General features: G+C 34.6%; 1 protein-coding gene across 5 annotated transcripts in view; it reads left to right on the top strand.

Annotated features, from left to right (window-relative positions):
• VPS13A (vacuolar protein sorting 13 homolog A) overlaps nucleotides 1–17,929 on the top strand; it is a 249,952-nt gene that overhangs the window by 124,121 nt on the left and 107,902 nt on the right. For 4 of the 5 annotated variants that reach the window (XM_058565619.1, XM_058565616.1, XM_058565617.1 and 1 more), the window contains exons 32-35: nucleotides 608–775; nucleotides 2,886–3,190; nucleotides 10,549–10,696; nucleotides 13,900–14,044. In XM_058565619.1, the coding sequence (XP_058421602.1) occupies nucleotides 608–775; nucleotides 2,886–3,190; nucleotides 10,549–10,696; nucleotides 13,900–14,044 (766 nt within the window). The remainder of the gene's footprint in view (nucleotides 1–607; nucleotides 776–2,885; nucleotides 3,191–10,548; nucleotides 10,697–13,899; nucleotides 14,045–17,929) is intronic. The other variant, XM_058565615.1, reaches the window with a different exon arrangement.

The raw sequence follows: 17,929 nt of genomic DNA, 5'->3' as shown, positions 1-17,929 counted from the left end.
TAAGTTAGTGCTCTGTCCATCTTCCAAAATATTTTTGACATGTCACATCTGCTGCTGTCTCTACCATTTTTAACTGGTATTACAGAGCTTGAGGTTATAAACTGCTGGAGGTAGTTCTTGTTTTGAAATTAAGGTGACTCTTTACAAACTAATAAGGAACAAAAGCATAGTGATAGGAGGAAACTCCTTTGAAGAATGTGGAAAATCGATTTACATACCTCAAATGAAGAGAAGTAGATCACATTAACTTTTGACAGTGACCAAAATATACATTTATGTGGCAACTCTTAGTACACAAGTATACACACTAAATGAAAATGTATATTCTGATAATTTTTCTTCTGTTTTCCCCATGAAAAAAGATCTTGAGCCAGACCTACTAAATTGATTTCATGGCTCACAAAGGGAGCTGCCACCATCAATTTGAAAGACCTTGCAGTGTAGGTTCTAATAAAGGAGTTAAAATTGTTGGCTTATTTGTATATGGCTTGAATACTTGGAAGATTTTCTAAATATGTGTGAAGGGTTTATTATTATTTGCTTTATTTTTATACTGAAGACATCATCTCAAAAATGGATTTTGACAATTGAATTTTCTCTCATTAAGGCTGTTTATATCACTGGAAAGGAAGTTTTCAGCTTCAAAATGGTTTCTTTCATGGATGCAACTGCTGGTTCGGCATACACAGATATGAATGTGGTTGACGTTCAAGTTAATTTAACTGTTGGTTGCATTGAAGTAGTTTTTGTCACAAAATTTCTATATTCCATACTGGTAAGTATTTTAATTAATTTTTTATTTATTCTTTCCTACTAGTTGGAAATTGCTGTGCGTCAAACATAGATGAAGAAGAATAATTCCTTGCTTGATTTTTTTTCCTGATTTTTCATAATTTTCTGGGTACCGTTTATCATGACTAAAATGTATAGTACATTATTTATATAACATCGTTTTCACATAGGAATATTTTAGTTGAAATATATATTTTATAAACATATTAAATATGTGTACATTATATATCATGTTACATATATTAATTGAATTCTTTATTTTATACATCATTGGTTCAACTGTTTTACCTGACTTCCAGTTCTAATTAAAAATGTTAAAAATTGGGGCCAGCCCGCTGGTGTAGCGGTTAAGTTCACATGCTCCGCTTCGGCAGTCCGGGGTTCACTGGTTTGGATCTTGGGCACGGACCTACGCGCTGCTCATCAAACCATGCTGAGGCAGTGTCCCACATAGAGCAACTAGAAGGATGTACAACCATGACATACAACTATCTACTGGGGCTCTGGGGAGAAAAAAAGGGGTAAGATTGGCAACAGATATTAGCTCAGGGCCAATCTGCCTCAAAAAAAAAAAAAATACATTAAAAAAAATATATACTGGGGCTGGCCCAGTGGCATAGTGGTTAAGTTCACGTGCTCTGCTTTGGCAGCCCGGGGTTCACAGGTTCGAATCCTGGGCATGTACCGATGCACCGCTCATCAAGCCATGTGTGGCGGCATCCCTGATAAAAAGTAGAGGAAGATGGGCACAGATGTTAGCTCAGAGCCAATCTTCCTCACAAAAAAAAAAAAGGGCCGACCCCGTGGCTTGGCAGTTGAGTGCACGCGCTCCGCTGCTGGCAGCCCGGGTTCGGATCCCGGGTACGCACCGGCGCACCGCTTCTCCAGCCATACTGAGGCTGTGTCCCGCATACAGCAACTAGAAGGATGTGCAACTATGACATACAACTATCTACTGGGGCTTTAGGGGAAAAAGGAGGAGGATTGGCAATAGATGTTAGCTCAGAGCCAGTCTTCCTCAGCAAAAAGAGGAGGATTAGCGTGGATGTTAGCTCAGGGCTGATCTTCCTCACAAAAAAGTAAAAGAAAAAAACCAAAACTATAATAGAAGTTTATTTTGGTCTCAGGTAATCATTAAGAAAATTATATTTTCTATTGCATTATAATTCTGTGAATATCTGGGGCTTTAAAGGGTTTAGATTTAATCCCTACATGACACCACCCTAAGGTTTTTGAGTTCTATTTCTGCTTTTCATAGTTTTCTTTTTCTCATGTTTTTCTCTCCCTATTGGCTGATATTTTTTCCTGTGAGTATCATACCTCTCTCTATGACTTCACTATTCATTGTTTTAAAATGCTGTCTCTAAGTTTTGGTGTATAAACTAGATAATCAGTTGGTTCTAAATAAATAATGTTGCTATTTTTGTGATCTTTTTAATTGAGGTCACCATGCAGTTTTTCCTATAGCCATAAAATTTTTTTTATACATAAAAAAATAAAGATGAACAAGTATTCCTTGTCTAATTTTTTTTCTAATTTCTTTTTACATCAGAAGCATTATGTCACTGAGCCATGTTGTGATAGCCTTATACTCAAAAATTACTAAAAATAAAATTTTTTTCTGAACATGAAAATTAAGTATAATTCTAGGTGTATTTTATGTCATTGAAGTATTTTTTCCAGAATTCATAAATTAGAAAATGTTAGAGTTTTTTTTTATCCTACAAACATGAATAAGCTCTCTGTCCATTGAGGTTATATAGAAAAATATAATGTAATTGTTTAGCCATTAGGGAAAGTGAGACAAGGAAAACAGATATCAGTGAAACATTGCAACATCTACGTGTTGCTTTGTTCCAGGGACTAGATTTTTATTGTTTTACCCGTGTTTCTGTATCTGTATCTTTCTGTTTCTCAATTTTTATTGCAGAAAATTAAGATTTAATATAGACAGTCAGACTTTGAATAAATAATGCTTGGTTGTACCAGGAAAAATTTTTTCTTGTGGAGGTAAAGTCATAAACACCAGTATACATTTAATAATCTTAATCATTAATGGTAACCTTAAGAATATAATTCTGTTATCTTTATAGGCTTTTATAGATAATTTTCAAGCAGCTAAACAAGCCTTGGCTGAGGCAACTGTTCAGGCAGCAGGAATGGCTGCTACTGGTGTAAAAGAACTGGCACAAAGGAGTTCCAGAATGGCATTGGATGTTAACATCAAAGCCCCAGTTGTGGTCATCCCACAGTCTCCAGTTTCTGAAAATGTGTTTGTTGCTGATTTTGGACTAATTACAATGACAAATACGTTCCATATCATAACAGAGAGCCAGAGCAACCCCCCACCCATTATTGATTTGATAACGATAAAGCTGAGTGAAATGCGACTATACAGGTAAGCTTTTAACAAGTATATTTGTGTAGAATGCAATCTTTTTCTAACTTTTTATATTAAAGGTTTTGGTATCTTGAGTCTTCTGTTATTACAATGAGATTTTATTATAACGACACTTAATTTTGTGATTCTCTGTTCCCCAAGTATTTTTTGGCAATATCAATTATAGTCTTCTAGTTTTTAAAAACTTAGAAAGTATTTGAAAAGCACTCCTTAGGTAATTAGGAATGCTGTAAAATTTATTATCCAAGGAAGTATATTTGTGCTTATTTGGAATTCTTTATAAATTTTAAGGTTATGGAAGAAATGGGGGAATTTCTAATATAATACATTTATTCACTTTGCAAATACAGCAGTACCCAAACTACTCTGTCAGCTTTGTGCTGTGGATCTGATGCTCTAATTTAAAAAAAAAACCACACGGTAGAGTACAGCATTATGTAATCATTGGATGTAGGATTAGGAATGAGGAAAATAAGTGAATATCCAGATAGTTTCAGAACTTTTTACTGTATTTCTGTGTTATTTCTAATCACCTATTCTAGATTTAGTGCCCTATACCCTTTCCAGCTTGGATCCATCTCTATTTATACTCTTTACTTGCCCTCTTCTTTCTTCCTGTCATTTTTCTTTGATCTCATTCTTTTTGTGTCTTTGCCTTTGTTTTTGCCACTTCTACTTCTCTTTGATTGGCCTCTGACTGATCTGTCTCCCTGTTGCCCTTCTTTCTATCAGTTGGATATTTTTAAAGCAGCTTTATTGAGATATAATTGGCATATAATAAATTGCCTATCTTTAAAGTATAAAGTTTGATAAATTTTGACATGTATATGCTTGTGACAGTTTGTGTACAGTTGTATTATTTCTTCCTTAAATATTTGGTATAATTCACCAATAAAGCCATCTGAGCCCTGGAATTTTCTTGTAGGAGATTTTTAACTACAATTTCCATTTCTTTACTAAACTTGGGACTATTCAAGTCAATTATTTTTTCTTGAGTATTGATTAAATTTTTTTTCAAGAAATTTGTCCATTTTATCTTAATTATAGAATTTTATGGCATAAAGTTCATAATATTCCCTTCTTATGATTAGTATCTATTGTGATGTCACCTTTCTCATTCTGGATATTTATAATTTATACCTTTTTACTAATCAGTCTAGCTAGAGGTTTATCATTTTTATTGGTCTTATAGAACCAGCTTTTGGTATTCTCTCTTATTTTTTATTTATTTATTTATTTATTTTTTGTGAAGAAGATCAGCCCTGAGCTAACATCCATGCAAATCTTTCTCTTTTTGCTGAGGAAGACCAGCTCTGAGCTAACATCTATTGCCAATCCTCCTCCTTTTTTTTTCCCCAAAGCCCCAGTAGATAGTTGTATGTCATAGTTGCACATCCTTCTAGTTTCTGTTTGTGGGACACGGCCTCAGCATGGCCGGAGAAGCGGTGCATCGGTGTGCGCCCGGGATCCGAACCCGGGCCGCCAGTAGTGGAGCGTGCACTTAACTGCTAAGCCGCGGGGCCGACCCCTCTTATTTTTTTGTTTTCTCTTTCTTTGGTTTCTGCTTTGATATTTATTATTTCCTTCTGCTTACTTTGGGTTTAATTTTGCTCTTTTTCTAAGTTTCTTTACGTGGTAGCTAAGATTATTGATTTGAACATTTCTTTTCTAATATAGGCATTTAGTACCAAAATTTTGGCGTTCTTCTCTGTACTGCTCTTCTCCCTGGAATTTTACTGTATAAACTCTAGCTGCCTTGGTCTCCTCCTGGACCCTCAGCTCTGTCTTCTCAACTTATGGACTTTGCTGGTCTTTTCCTAGCTTACCCCTCCCTCCCCTCCTTGTGCCATGGCCTGTAAATTATCTCAAAACAATAGAAGTTGGGACAGTCATAGGGCTCACCTTGTTTTTTCCCATCTTTCAGGAATCACTGTCCATTGCCTGATGTCCTATGTCTTGAAAACCATTTTTTTAATATCTTGTATGTGGTTTTTTGTTTTTTTGGAGGGAGGAAAGGAGTAAAAAGAAAGCAGGCAGGAGTTAAATTCAGTTCATGTTATTCCATCTTGGGTGAAAGGAAAAATTTCCATCAGTTGAATATTTGAATATTTATTAAGCTTCTGATATATCCCAGACACTGTGCTAGGAACATGAAGTATAATAGTGAGCAGTCTTTACAAGGGATGAATAAATAGTATCTACCTCATTGGGTTGTTGAGGTAGATACTATTTAATGAATTTAACGAGCTGATGCATAAAAATACGATTACATTTAGATTTTGGAAGAGTTGTAGAAGATAGGTCAAAAGGAGACAAAACTGGAGGTTAGAAGAATGGTTTGCTAACTATTGGAGTAATTCACGTAAGAATTATATGTGATGCAGTCTAGAGTAGGGAAATGAGGTAGTAGAGCACTAACCCGTTAAGAGAAATTTAAAAAGTAGAATTAATGGTAACTGATTATTGAGTGGATTTCAGAAGTTAAAGTTAACTCCAGCTTGCACGCTTGTAAAATTTAGTATTTGGTAATAATGCAGTTCACTGAAATAAGACATAGCAACACAGAAAAAACAGTAGAGTGGAGATATTAATGAGTTCTCCAATGGGCAAAGTAACTTGGAAGTGGTTGCATGACTTTTATGTGGAGATATCTAGAAAGAGATCTAGAAGACAGTTGGACATATGTTTCTGGATATATGGAGAGTGTTTAGATTTTTAAACAAGATTTGGGCGTCCTTAGTAACAGTTAGCTAGTTTTTTAAGCCATTGGAACAAGTGAGATCACACAGAGTCTGTAGTGTGGGACAGAATGCTGAGGAATGCCAATATTTAAGGAATTGGTAGAAGAAGAACCCTCAAAAGAGACTAAGGAGTAGGCAGAGAGATATGAGAGAAACCAGGAGAATTTATTGAGGCAGCATTGAAGGTCCTGTTGATGTTGTTAACCATGAATTAATAGTATATGGTTTTTTTTTCATGCAATACTTGATATTTGGTATTTGGAATCCAACAGTCAGTTGGATTGAGGCAAGACTGAATTTTTAACAAATAGGTGTGACTAAAAATAGTGGGACGAGATTTTAAGTATTGAGAGTCATGTTGATGGATAATGGAGAGAGAAGAAATTGAAGACAAGAGGGTACTGATAGAGTAAAAGAATGTAGAGAAGACTTTATAAACTGGAGATTCAGTAATCTCCTAGTCTTCAAAAATAAGCACTAACTAGTTGTTGATAGATTATAGCACAAGTAGAAGGTGGTAAACCTGGATAATGATACTCTTAAAGGAGTAGGAGAGTTGAGGAGCATCATTGCAAATTCATAAAAATGATTTCTGTCTCTTAACCTTGAGATAGGTAGGGTGTTGGAGATAAATCGGCCCTTATTTAATAGAGCTCCATGGAAAGCCAGGCATCAATTAAGATAAGAAATAAATGATACATTTAGTGAAGACATTGGAACCTGTAGAATGATTTGTTCAGCCAAGTCCAGGGATTTCAGAAATTACAGGGAAATGTTGAGGTGAGAGACTTCTATCGTAAGAATATACTATACATATAGAGTAATAATTTTAAGTTTTAGATAGCTCCTTAACTTGGTGTTTAAACTGTGTAAAAGTCTGAAATAGAATATTTATATATCTATATTTGATCACATCTTGCTTGATTTCAAGAAATAGTAGATGTAAATTAGGTGTAAGTCTATATTACGAATAGTTTGTTTTTGAAAGAGTTCACTAAATATCTCTAGAGCATTAAATGATAATATTTATTATTTTTATGTCCAAAAGAGAATTATTTTTTTATTGAAGAAATAGGTAAAATGGTATTAGGATGAGTATAATAGATTTCTGACAATATGGCCACCCAAAGATAACTACTATTAATAATTTGCTATGTTTATTCTGTTTCATTATGTCTGCACGTATATTTAAGTAAAATAAGAATTATACTGTATATTTTAGATTGGAAATTCCTTTTTTCTGTTAGCAATATGCTGTAAATATTTTCCATGTTGTGTTGAGCACGTAATTTTTTCTAAATATCTCATTCTATAGTCCTTTAAAAATCCATTTGCCTGTTGTTAGAAATTTAAGTTGATTCTATTTTTTTGCTGTTATAAATAACACTGTAATGATGATTGATATCTTTGTTCATCAATACTTATGTGATTTTTCTACTCATTTCTTTAGGATAATTCATTTCCTTTGGATGAATTCTTAGAAATAGAATTACTCAGTTATAGAGTATAACCAATTTTTCCCTGAAATAATTGACATTTGAAAATTCAGTTTAGTTACAGCTTTGTTGAAAGCACATAAAGACAAATAAGTATTTCATATTTGTGACCACCTGTACTGAAATCATTTTGTTGCAAAGCTGTTAATTGCAATATTAAATTTTTAAAAGGTATTTACAATACTTCTCTAAGGAAAGTTGTAAAACTTAACCAAGGGCCGGAAAGAAATCTTGAATAAATGTAGAGAGAATATTTTCCTGGACATAATGTTATGAAGATGTCAGTTTCTTATAAATTAATTTATATATTTAATGCAATCTCAATAAAAATCACAACAGTTCTTTTTAAAGCCTTTGAAAATTATCGTAAAGTCTTTCTGGAAATATAAATAGGGGACAAGATATATCAAAGATTTTTTTTGAAAGAAAAAATTGAGGTATGGGGCATGGGAAAATCATAACAACATTAGAGGTACTACTAAATATATTAAATTGCATTAAATACAACTAAAATGTATTATAAAACTAAAGTAATTAAAATAGTGAAACAGAATAGAAAGCTCAGCAATTGACGGTGTGTGTGTGTGTGTCCTCATTATTCATATATATACATATATATACAGTCAATCCTCATTATTCACAGATTCCATATTTGTGAATTTGCCTACTCACTAAAACTTATTTGTAACCCCAGAATCTACTAATGGTACTTTTGCAGTCGTTTGTGGTCATGTGCAGAGCTACAAGAAATTTGGGTCTCCCAAAGCTTATGTTTCCAGCAGAGGTATAAAACAAAGTGATGCTCTGCCTTCTTATTTCAGCTTTCGTACTGTAAACAAGTATCTTTTTGGAAAGATCCGCCCTGAGCTAACATCTGTTGCCAATCTTCCTCTTTTTCTTTTCCTCCCAAGCCCCAGTGTATGGTTGTATATCCTAGTTGTAAGTCCTTCTTGTTCACTATGTGAGCTGCTGTCGCAGCATGGCAACTGACAGATGAGTAGTGTGGTTCTGCACCTGGGAACCGAATCCAGGCTGCCAAGGCGGTGAGAGTGCTGAACTTTAACCACTAGGCCATCAGGGCTGGCTCTAAACAAGTGTCGTTTTTGCATGCCATGTTTTTTGCATTTTGGGGCTTTTTGTTGGTGATTTCACTGTTTAGAATGGCTCCCAAGCATTGTGCCAGTTACAACCATAAAAAAAACTAAAAGCAGTGAATTGTATGGTATGTGAATTATCTCAACACTATTAAAAAAACTAAAGGCAAATAACATATAAATATCAGTAATAGGGAAGAGAAGAACTTTCTAATTTAAGCACTGAAGAAAGAAGAAAAGTGGTAACGAAAAAATATTGATTGGCTTTGACTGTTTGAGAATATAAGTTTCTGAATGTTAATTACCAGGACAAAATTACAAGGGAACTAGTATATGGGGTAATTAACAACATCTTAAAAGATAAAAATCCTTAAATATTTTAAACCAGTAAGAAAAAGGTAATTCGAAAAATTGGGGAAGAACATGACTAGATGATTCTTTATAGAAACAATGATAGCCAATAAACAGCTAAGAGAAACATTCAACCTCATTAGTAATCAAAGGAATAAAAATTAATACACTGAAATACTCTTGTTTGCCCATTAAATTTGGCAAATATTAATAATCAGTATATCTCAATCAGGGTACAAGGAGATGGATGCTCTCATATGTTGTTTATATATTGATCCAGTTTCTTGAATGCAATTTAGCAAATAATTGTACAGTACATGATATATTGCAATCATCTGAGCCAAGTCCTGGCAGTACAGCAAAGAATAAGGTAAACATAATGCCTGCCCTCATGAAGCTTTCATTCTAATTGAAACTATAAATGAGACACTAAACTATTAAAATACAGTATATTAAATAGAATCATTGAAAAAGTTCAAGGTACTTGTAGCAGCACATAGGAAAGTTATCTACCCCAGGTATTAGGTAGTATTGATAAGGAAAATTTTGCCAGAGGAAGTAATCTTTTGACACAGCAGTTAATATTTCTAGCAATTTGTCCAGAGGAAGAAATTTACTCAAAGATATATATACAAAGATAATGATGCAAGTATTATCTATTACAGTGAAGAATTAAAAACAACGTAACTTTTTAACAATAGAAGGTTGGTTAAATGACTTATAGTATAGCCATATATTGTAATATGTACCCATTAAAATTGTGTATGTAATATGCCCTATCAGGCTTTTAGATTCCTTATTACCATTAAGTGGAGATTGCAAGCATGCATGTATGATAAGTATAGTGTCACTCGATAGTCGATTCATAAAATGGTATGATATTAGGCATTCTGCGAGATCCCTGATGACTCCCGCATTTCTCTCCAGTTGAGTAGGTGATACCTAAAATTCTACAGTCATAGCTTCATACCCTGCTTGAAGGATTTGGGATTTGCTGCCAATTAAAATATAAGTACATTATTTAGGAGTACCACTTTGAGATTGTCATTTGAAGGTGCATTGGGAGGCTTCTGTGGTCACATTGTCACTTGAAAGGGGTTCAGTAACCTACTACGTTTTTCATCATTCCTGAGCATCCGTCCTACCCTTATAAGTACTTGGAAAGGCAAATATGGTTCAGCTTAATGTGAAATTGTCCATATTCAACTATTTCTGATCCACAGAAATAGAAATTTCACATGGTGCAACTTTGTTTCTTATAAAGTAAGGGGGTATGTGATATTCTGCTACATATCTAAATCAGTAAATTAAAGTGGTGTTTAATGAGGTCTTATATAATGCATGTTTACAGATTATATAGAGACAATTCTCATTATAGGGGTTTACTATCCAACTTGTATATTTTTGGCACTTTTTAACGTGTTGCAACATTTTATTTTAAAAACTCATTTCTCTACAATATGGAAATCTTTAGCTCAGAGAAATTCACCTACATTTCTAGTGGGATGGAACATCTCTCATTTTGACATAGAAAGCCTGATAGATTTTATTTTTCTCGTCAGACACAAAAAATTATTGATTTCTACATTTGTATATAAAATGATAAATTTAATTTTTTTTTACTATCTGACCCTATATGAAACAATTCAAAACAATTTTCCTTCTACTTATAGGACTCAATTTATTAATGATGCATATCAGGAGGTACTGGATCTACTACTGCCATTAAATCTTGAGGTGATTGTTGAGCGAAATTTATCCTGGGAGTGGTACCAGGAAGTTCCTTGTTTTAATGTAAATGGTCAGCTAAAACCCATGGAGGTAACATTTTGGATGGTTATTGATTTCTGTTTTGTTGGTTAAAAAATATTGCGTGGGGGCATAAGACATTTGGGGTGTAGAAATTATATATTAATCACCTTGGTCTGAAGTGAAATAGTAGCTATATTAACCTAGAATTCATTGAATGTTCTCCATTCATTCAACAAATATTTGAGTGCGTACTGGGTGTTAGGCCCTATGCTACATATTGGAGATACAGTGGTAAAGAAGCTATGACATTGTTTCTGGCTTCATGGAACTTACCAGTCTAATACAGGGGTTGATGGTAATGGTGGGCTAGAGGCATGGTAGTTAGACAGTAAAAGAGTACACAGGCACATAGTTAAAATAGTTATAAATTGTGGTAAATTCCATGGAGGAAACAAATATTAGACATGGTGCTGTAAGTAGTCAGTTGGATATATTAGTATAGAACTTAGTGGAGAGGTCTAGGCTGGAAATAATTTGGAAGTAATCAGCATATAGATGGTATTTAAAGCCATGGGAATTTATGAAATAACCTAGAGAAGGTCCTAGAAGAATAGAGAAGTTGAAGATGAAAATGGAAAATGAGTCAGTACCTTAGGCATAAATTTACCCCCTTGTGGGTTGATCCTGCTTCACAGATCTCTAATGTAAGTATCCACAGTTCATACTTTTCCTTCTTGACTGAATGAAGTCAAAACTGTATCACATGCTGTGTTGAAGTGACAGCAACATATACTGTGTCTGAAGGTTTCTTGAGGAAACCTACTTAACAATTCTCTTCCCTCCTTCACCCCCAGTTTCCCTTTTTATTTCTCCCTATAAAAATTGTACTTAAAAAGGGAAAACCATAATTTTAAAGAGTTCACATTTGTAACTCAAAAGTTTATGTAGAATTTAAAACGTGATGATCTCAACTGAAAATCTTCAAGCTCTTAGTGTATAAGATCATATGGGCTCCTTATAAATGGAAAGTATCTTCTTAAGATAAATAATTGAAGTCTTTTTATTTTGGTAAGACAACAGATAGAAACTTATAAAACATAAGTAACATATTCTACCCAGCATGCTGGGCAAATCCACTCCCCACTGGGCCCAGTCATTAGGCAGTTGTGTGTGGAGCGGCAGGGACACAATTTTCATTCACTCTTCTCCAAGGGGAATCCGTGTAACATGTTCAGGTGATGTTGCAGACCACTTGCAAATGCCCACCTGCCTTCTGGGGCAGATGAAATTGAGTCTTCCTCTACCCTGATCCACCTGAATAGTTAGCAGCTATTGCAGCGCACCCCAGGTCCACATATTTGACCCCTCCTGGACCTCATCCTTTGCATCAGGGAGAGACTTGAATCAGTTACTCTAATGCATCCAGACTAAGTGCTGCATCTTGTGATTTCTGACTTGTTAGACATTTAGGGGTAGCACACACAGCCTGTCCTGACATGTGGGAGCCACAGATCAACGGTCCTGGATCCTTATAGTTCTTCCCACTTCCTACACTAAGCAGGAGTGGAGAGTGATGATTAATATCAGTATTTGAGGGGCATTCAATATACACGTACTAATTGAAAGATGTGGTTTAGAAGTTGTAATATTTAATTTCAGTTCATTAATTGATATAAACATACTATTTTTGTACTACGCTGTTGCATAATAATCACAAAATAAGTGTCATGAATAAATGAAAATTAAAAACAAAACAACATAAGTAGCATGAATAAGGTACACATGGACTTAATCTTAAAACATTAGTATATTACCTTTGAAATGCACTCAAAGGAAGCCAGGTGCAAATAAAACTGTTAAATTTTGTGAGATTAAAGTTATCCGCTTTTAGTTATCCCCTTTAATTAACAAATCAATTTAAAACTCATAGGGTTTTGTTTTGTTTTTGTCGTTTTTTTTTTTGGTGAGGAAGATCAGTCCTGAGCTAACATCAGATGCCAATCCTCCTCTTTTTTGCCAAGGAAGATTGGCGCTGGGCTAACATCTGTGCCCATCTTCCTCTACTTTATATGGGATGCTGCCACAGCACGGCTTGACAAGCGGTGCATTGGTGCATGCCCAGGATCCAAACCTGTGAACCCCGGGCCGCCGCAGTGGAGCGCACGCACTTAACCGCTACACCACCGGGCCAACCCCAAAAAACTCATAGGGTTTTTTTGTTTGCTTTTTTGTTGTTGTTGTTTACATAATTGCTATTGTGTTAGAGTTCTCCAGAGAAACAGAATCAATAGAATGTGTGTGTGTGTGTATATACTTAGTCTGGATGCATTAGATTGACTTCTTGAGGCCTTGATTTTAGCTTCTCCCTGAGGCTGAGGATGAGGTCCAGGAGGGGTCAAATATGTGGTCCATCCGTTTCCTGTGTCTCTCCCACCTCCTTCCCAGCCTGCAGCAGCTGTTAACTAATCAGGTGGATTATGGTAGAGGAAGACCCAATTTCATCCTGGTGGATCTGCCCCAGAAGGCAGCTGGGCATTTGTAGATGATCTGCAGCATCATATATATATATATATATATAATATATCATATATAACGTCTAGAATAATATTTGAGCAATTATCTAGATACTATGACCCAGCCAAGTTGACTAAAACTAACCATCACAGCTTTCAAGACAGGTCTTACGCTGGTGATTTTAGGCTAAATTCACAACACATGGGGTTTCAAGTTAGTGCTTTGAGTTCTTTAAGTAAGTGGACTTAAGCATGATACTTAACCATTTAAGCCTCAGCTTCTTATAAAATCAGGATTATTATCTTTACACCTAGGATTTTTGTGAGGTTAAAATAATTCATGTAAAACACATTGTGAACTATTTTTTATTATACGAATGTATTATTTTTGATTATTCTATATTTGTAAATTGAGGTGCTTGCTAACCAAAAAAATACAAAGTAGCTAAATGAATACTTAAAGATAAAAGTTCATTTTAAAGGTTTAAAATTACTACATTAATTGGTACATTCATAACAAAAAAGTTCATGATTCATAGCTTCATTCGTATTGACATCTCATTTGGTTCTGTATTTCACAAAGTACTAAAGATCACATGGTCATTTAAAAAACTGAGTATTCAGTTAGTAGACATATCTAATGAGTTAAAAAATTGATTTTGTAGAGGATTGGAATAAAACAATCGTTTTTCTTGTATGAGAATTTTAACTACATGAAGTAATGTTAAAATATGCAAATTTTATTTTATTTTTTTACAGTTCATCCTTAGTCAAGAAGATATAACAACTATTTTTAAAACATTGTATGGCAATATATGGTATGAAGAAGGTGATAGTGCCTCACCTGTAGGAATAAAAGATCAGGGTAGTGTTACTAGTGGAGTTACTTCATATCATTCAGGAGGTATGTTCTTAACTTTAAATTAGTTCCTTCTTTCCTCCCACCCCCTCTGTCTTTCTTCTTTCCTTCCATTCTCTAGTTCTAGTTTGGGTAAAATAAGATTTTTAAATCTTTTCTAATTAGCTAGTGCCATTCAGGTATCTCTAAATTGTCTGTTATTAGTCATTCTGTTGATTTTTTTTCTTTGAATTAAAATTCCTAGTCCTGTTGTGACAAAATTCCTAAGTATTATTCTTGTTATCCCAACTTCCCTAAAGCTCCTTATTTTCAATTTTTCTCCCCATCCCCCCTCTTCTCCCTTATTCCTAGTGCAACATATATCTCAGATGGAATATGTATTTTATATTGATATTAGGAGTATCAAAATATTAGCGGTATCAAGAGAAGATGATCATTAGTAAATGATAGATTTCAACAAATATTTGGAAGATAGATGGATGGAGCAGGGGAGAGGGAACCATAACTCAGAACGAGGCTGCATCCGGTGTTGGATTTAATGTGCTATGTGGGACCTGACTTGGTTCTAAGTTCAACACCAGCATATACAGAAAACTGGGTCAATTAGGGCTGCTGGGATGATTTTGCTTCACAAGAATAAAGTTCTACTCATTCTGGCATTTTGGGGGATCCCCAAACCTACCTACCTCAAAGTGAAACCTGCTAGTCCACAAGACCCACTCTTGCAAAGCCCTGAGATGTTACACAGCTTTTCCAGTCAGAGAGAATCCTAAAACAGAAACAACCCTACGTTTATAACGTTACAGGAAACCCCATCCTTACTAGCTAGAATAACCAACCCAGTCCTTTATTGTTAAATATTAATGGTCAGATATGAAGAAGCACACAGGAATCAAGGCATGAAAGAAACCAAGATAAACAGAATAGTGTTTCCTGAACGAAATAGAAGTAATTGAGGAAACGGAGGAGAATGTAAACAAACAGAAAACGAACTCTAATTCATAATCAGAGAATTTTGAGAATATAAGAATTGAATCCTACCATCATTACTTTTCACTCTCCCAAGATAAGAAAGAGTTCTTGGAAACCAAAAATATGATTTCTGAAATCTTGAAACAAAACAAATGCACTAAGCGTGGGGTTAGAATGTAAGTACTGAGTTGGAATGTATTTTGATATAATCTCTCATGACACAGAGGGAAAAAAAGCACAGAGATGTAAAATGAGATAAAACTTAGGAGTGATAGAGCTTTAGTTCAAAAGGTCCAATTTCAGAATAATAAATATTTTAGGAGAAAATGGGAGAGAAGACTTGAAGAACACTCTCCAGAACTAACTAAATATTGGAACAAATTCTTGGATGTAAAGAATCTACCAAGTTTCAAGCAGATTAGGTAAAGATTCCTCATGCAAACACATTTTCATGAAATGTCAGAACAACAAATGTCAAAAAAAAAGAAACAGGCTGCCTGTTAGGGGCTTGGAAAAAAAGTGATTGTAATCACATTTATCACCAACAAAACTGGATGGGATAGGATGGATGGATGATAAAAGACAATGAAGCAATATAGTCAGATTTCTAAGGAAAATGATTTTGAAGTTAGGATTCTATATATGGCCAAACCATCATCTAAATGTGAAAGCACAATAATTGTCAGATTTTGTGATTCAAAGTTTACTTCCTTCATACCCATTCCTAAAGAAATTAGTTTGAAAATGTATTCTAGCAAAATAAACAAGGAATCCAGGAAAGAGGGAAACATAAGATCCAAAAACAATGGGCCTACCCACGAGTGCACTGGAAAGGAATCCCAAAATTGTCTGTGTTACTGGGCTAGAAAGTACTTAGTTTTCATTAAAGAGGGATTCAGAATGCTTTAAGAAAAAAAAAGTGGAAGAATGTCTTAAGAAAAATAGAATAAATTCCATATACTGTGTAGAGTGAGGAGTTAACTAACTATATGAAGAGGAAGACATGTTTCTGTTCCTTAGAAGGGAGAAATCTCTACTATATATTCTGGTACGGAAGTGAAGTGAACTAAATTTTGCATGATTGTGATCCATTGTTAGAATGTGAGAAGAGATTCTCTCTTCTTTTTTGAGAGAGGCACTAGTCGTGATGTTGTAGCAGCAGAGGAAGTATTATAATAAACTATTAGTCTCTTCATTGAAAATCATTACATAGCCATAGTTAAACAGCACATAGAAGACTTACTATGTAAATGGGAATGTAAATGTTATTAACCCTGTTAACATAGAAGTGAAGACATAACTGACCAAAGCTGGAAAGAGGAAAATGAAACAGAGAAAATGGTAAGGACTTACATAGTGGGGAGTATAAAGATAATGTCTAAAATGGATAGAACAAAAAATAGACATTTAAATATGTATTATTATTTTAATCATTTTCTTCTGGGAATTTTTACACATACACCAATGTAGAAGGAATGAGGTAATGAACCCACATGTACCCATCACCCAATTTCAACAATTAGTATCATGTGGCTGCTTTTATTACTATTATAACTCTCCTCTCTTTCTTCCCCCTACTCCCACCCCACTAGATTATTTTAAAGCAAATTTCGGATGTTATACCTTTAATTGCTGTTTATCTGTAAGCAGTAAGACCTTTACTTTTTTAAAATTTTTATTTATTTATTTATTTCTTTTCCCCCCAAAGCCCCAGTAGATAGTTGTATGTCATAGTTGCACAGCCTTCTAGTTGCTGTATGTGGGACACGACCCCAGCATGGCCGGAGAAGCGGTGCATCAGTGCGCGCCCAGGATCCGAACCCGGGCCGCCAGCAGCGGAGCGCGCGCACCTAACTGCTAAGCCACGGGGCCGGCCCAGAACTTTACTTTTATAAAGATAGTCATGGTAACATTATCTTCCCTAAAAAATTAGCAATACTTCCTTTAAGCCATACGAGTATCCATCTAGGCTTCATGTTTCTCCTGATTGTCTCATAAATATTTCCTTACAAATTTTTTTTAAAATAATGATAAAGGGATGAATTCATGAAAAAGATAAAATAAATTTAAATGTTTATGTATCTGATAACAGAGCTTCAAAATATACGCATCAAAAATTGATAGAACTAAAGGAGGAAATACGCATATACAGAATCATAGTTGGAGATTTAGCACACCACTGTTAGTAATTGATAGAATATTTACCAAAAAATCAGAATATAGAATATTTGAACATTATTAACAAACTTGACCTAATTGACCTTACTATATAGTACTAAACTCAATAATTGCAGAATACTTTTTTTTTAAGGATTCCTAGAATATTGGCAAAGATAGACCATTTTGGGGGCCATAAAGTTTCCTGACCACATGGAATTAAATTAGAAATCAGTAGCAATTAGATGTCAAAAAAGCTTGAAATATTTGGACATTAAATAATCTCTAAATAACCCATGGGTCAAAAAAGAAAAGACAAGGGAAATTAGAAAATTGTTTAAACTGAAAGATAATGAACATAAAGCATAACAAAATTTGTAGGATACAACTGAAGCATTGCTGAAAGAAATTTGTAGCTGTAAAGCATTATATTAGGAAAGAACAAGAGTTTAAAATCAAAGATCAAATCTTTTACCTCAAGAAACTAGAAAAAAGAAGAGCAAATTAAACTCAAAGTAAATAAAAAGAAGACAGTAATAGGGGCCAGCCTGGTGGCATAGCAATTAAGTTTGTGTGCCCCACTTCAGTGGCCTGGGGTTCACAGGTTCGGATCTCGAGCATGGACCTATGCACTGCTTATCAAGCCATGCTGTGGCAGCGTCCCATATAAACTAGAGGAAGATGGGCACGGATGTTAGCCCAGGGCTAATTTTCCTTAGCAAAAAGGAGGAGGATTGGCAACAGATGTTAGCTCAGTGCTAATCTTCCTCAAAAAAAAAAAAAAAAAGGCAGTAATACAGA

This window comes from Diceros bicornis, chromosome 22, assembly GCF_020826845.1.
Source record: "Diceros bicornis minor isolate mBicDic1 chromosome 22, mDicBic1.mat.cur, whole genome shotgun sequence".
NCBI lineage: Eukaryota > Metazoa > Chordata > Mammalia > Perissodactyla > Rhinocerotidae > Diceros > Diceros bicornis.
Note: the sequence above shows the minus strand (reverse complement) of the source record. Positions and strands in the feature narration are given on the sequence as shown.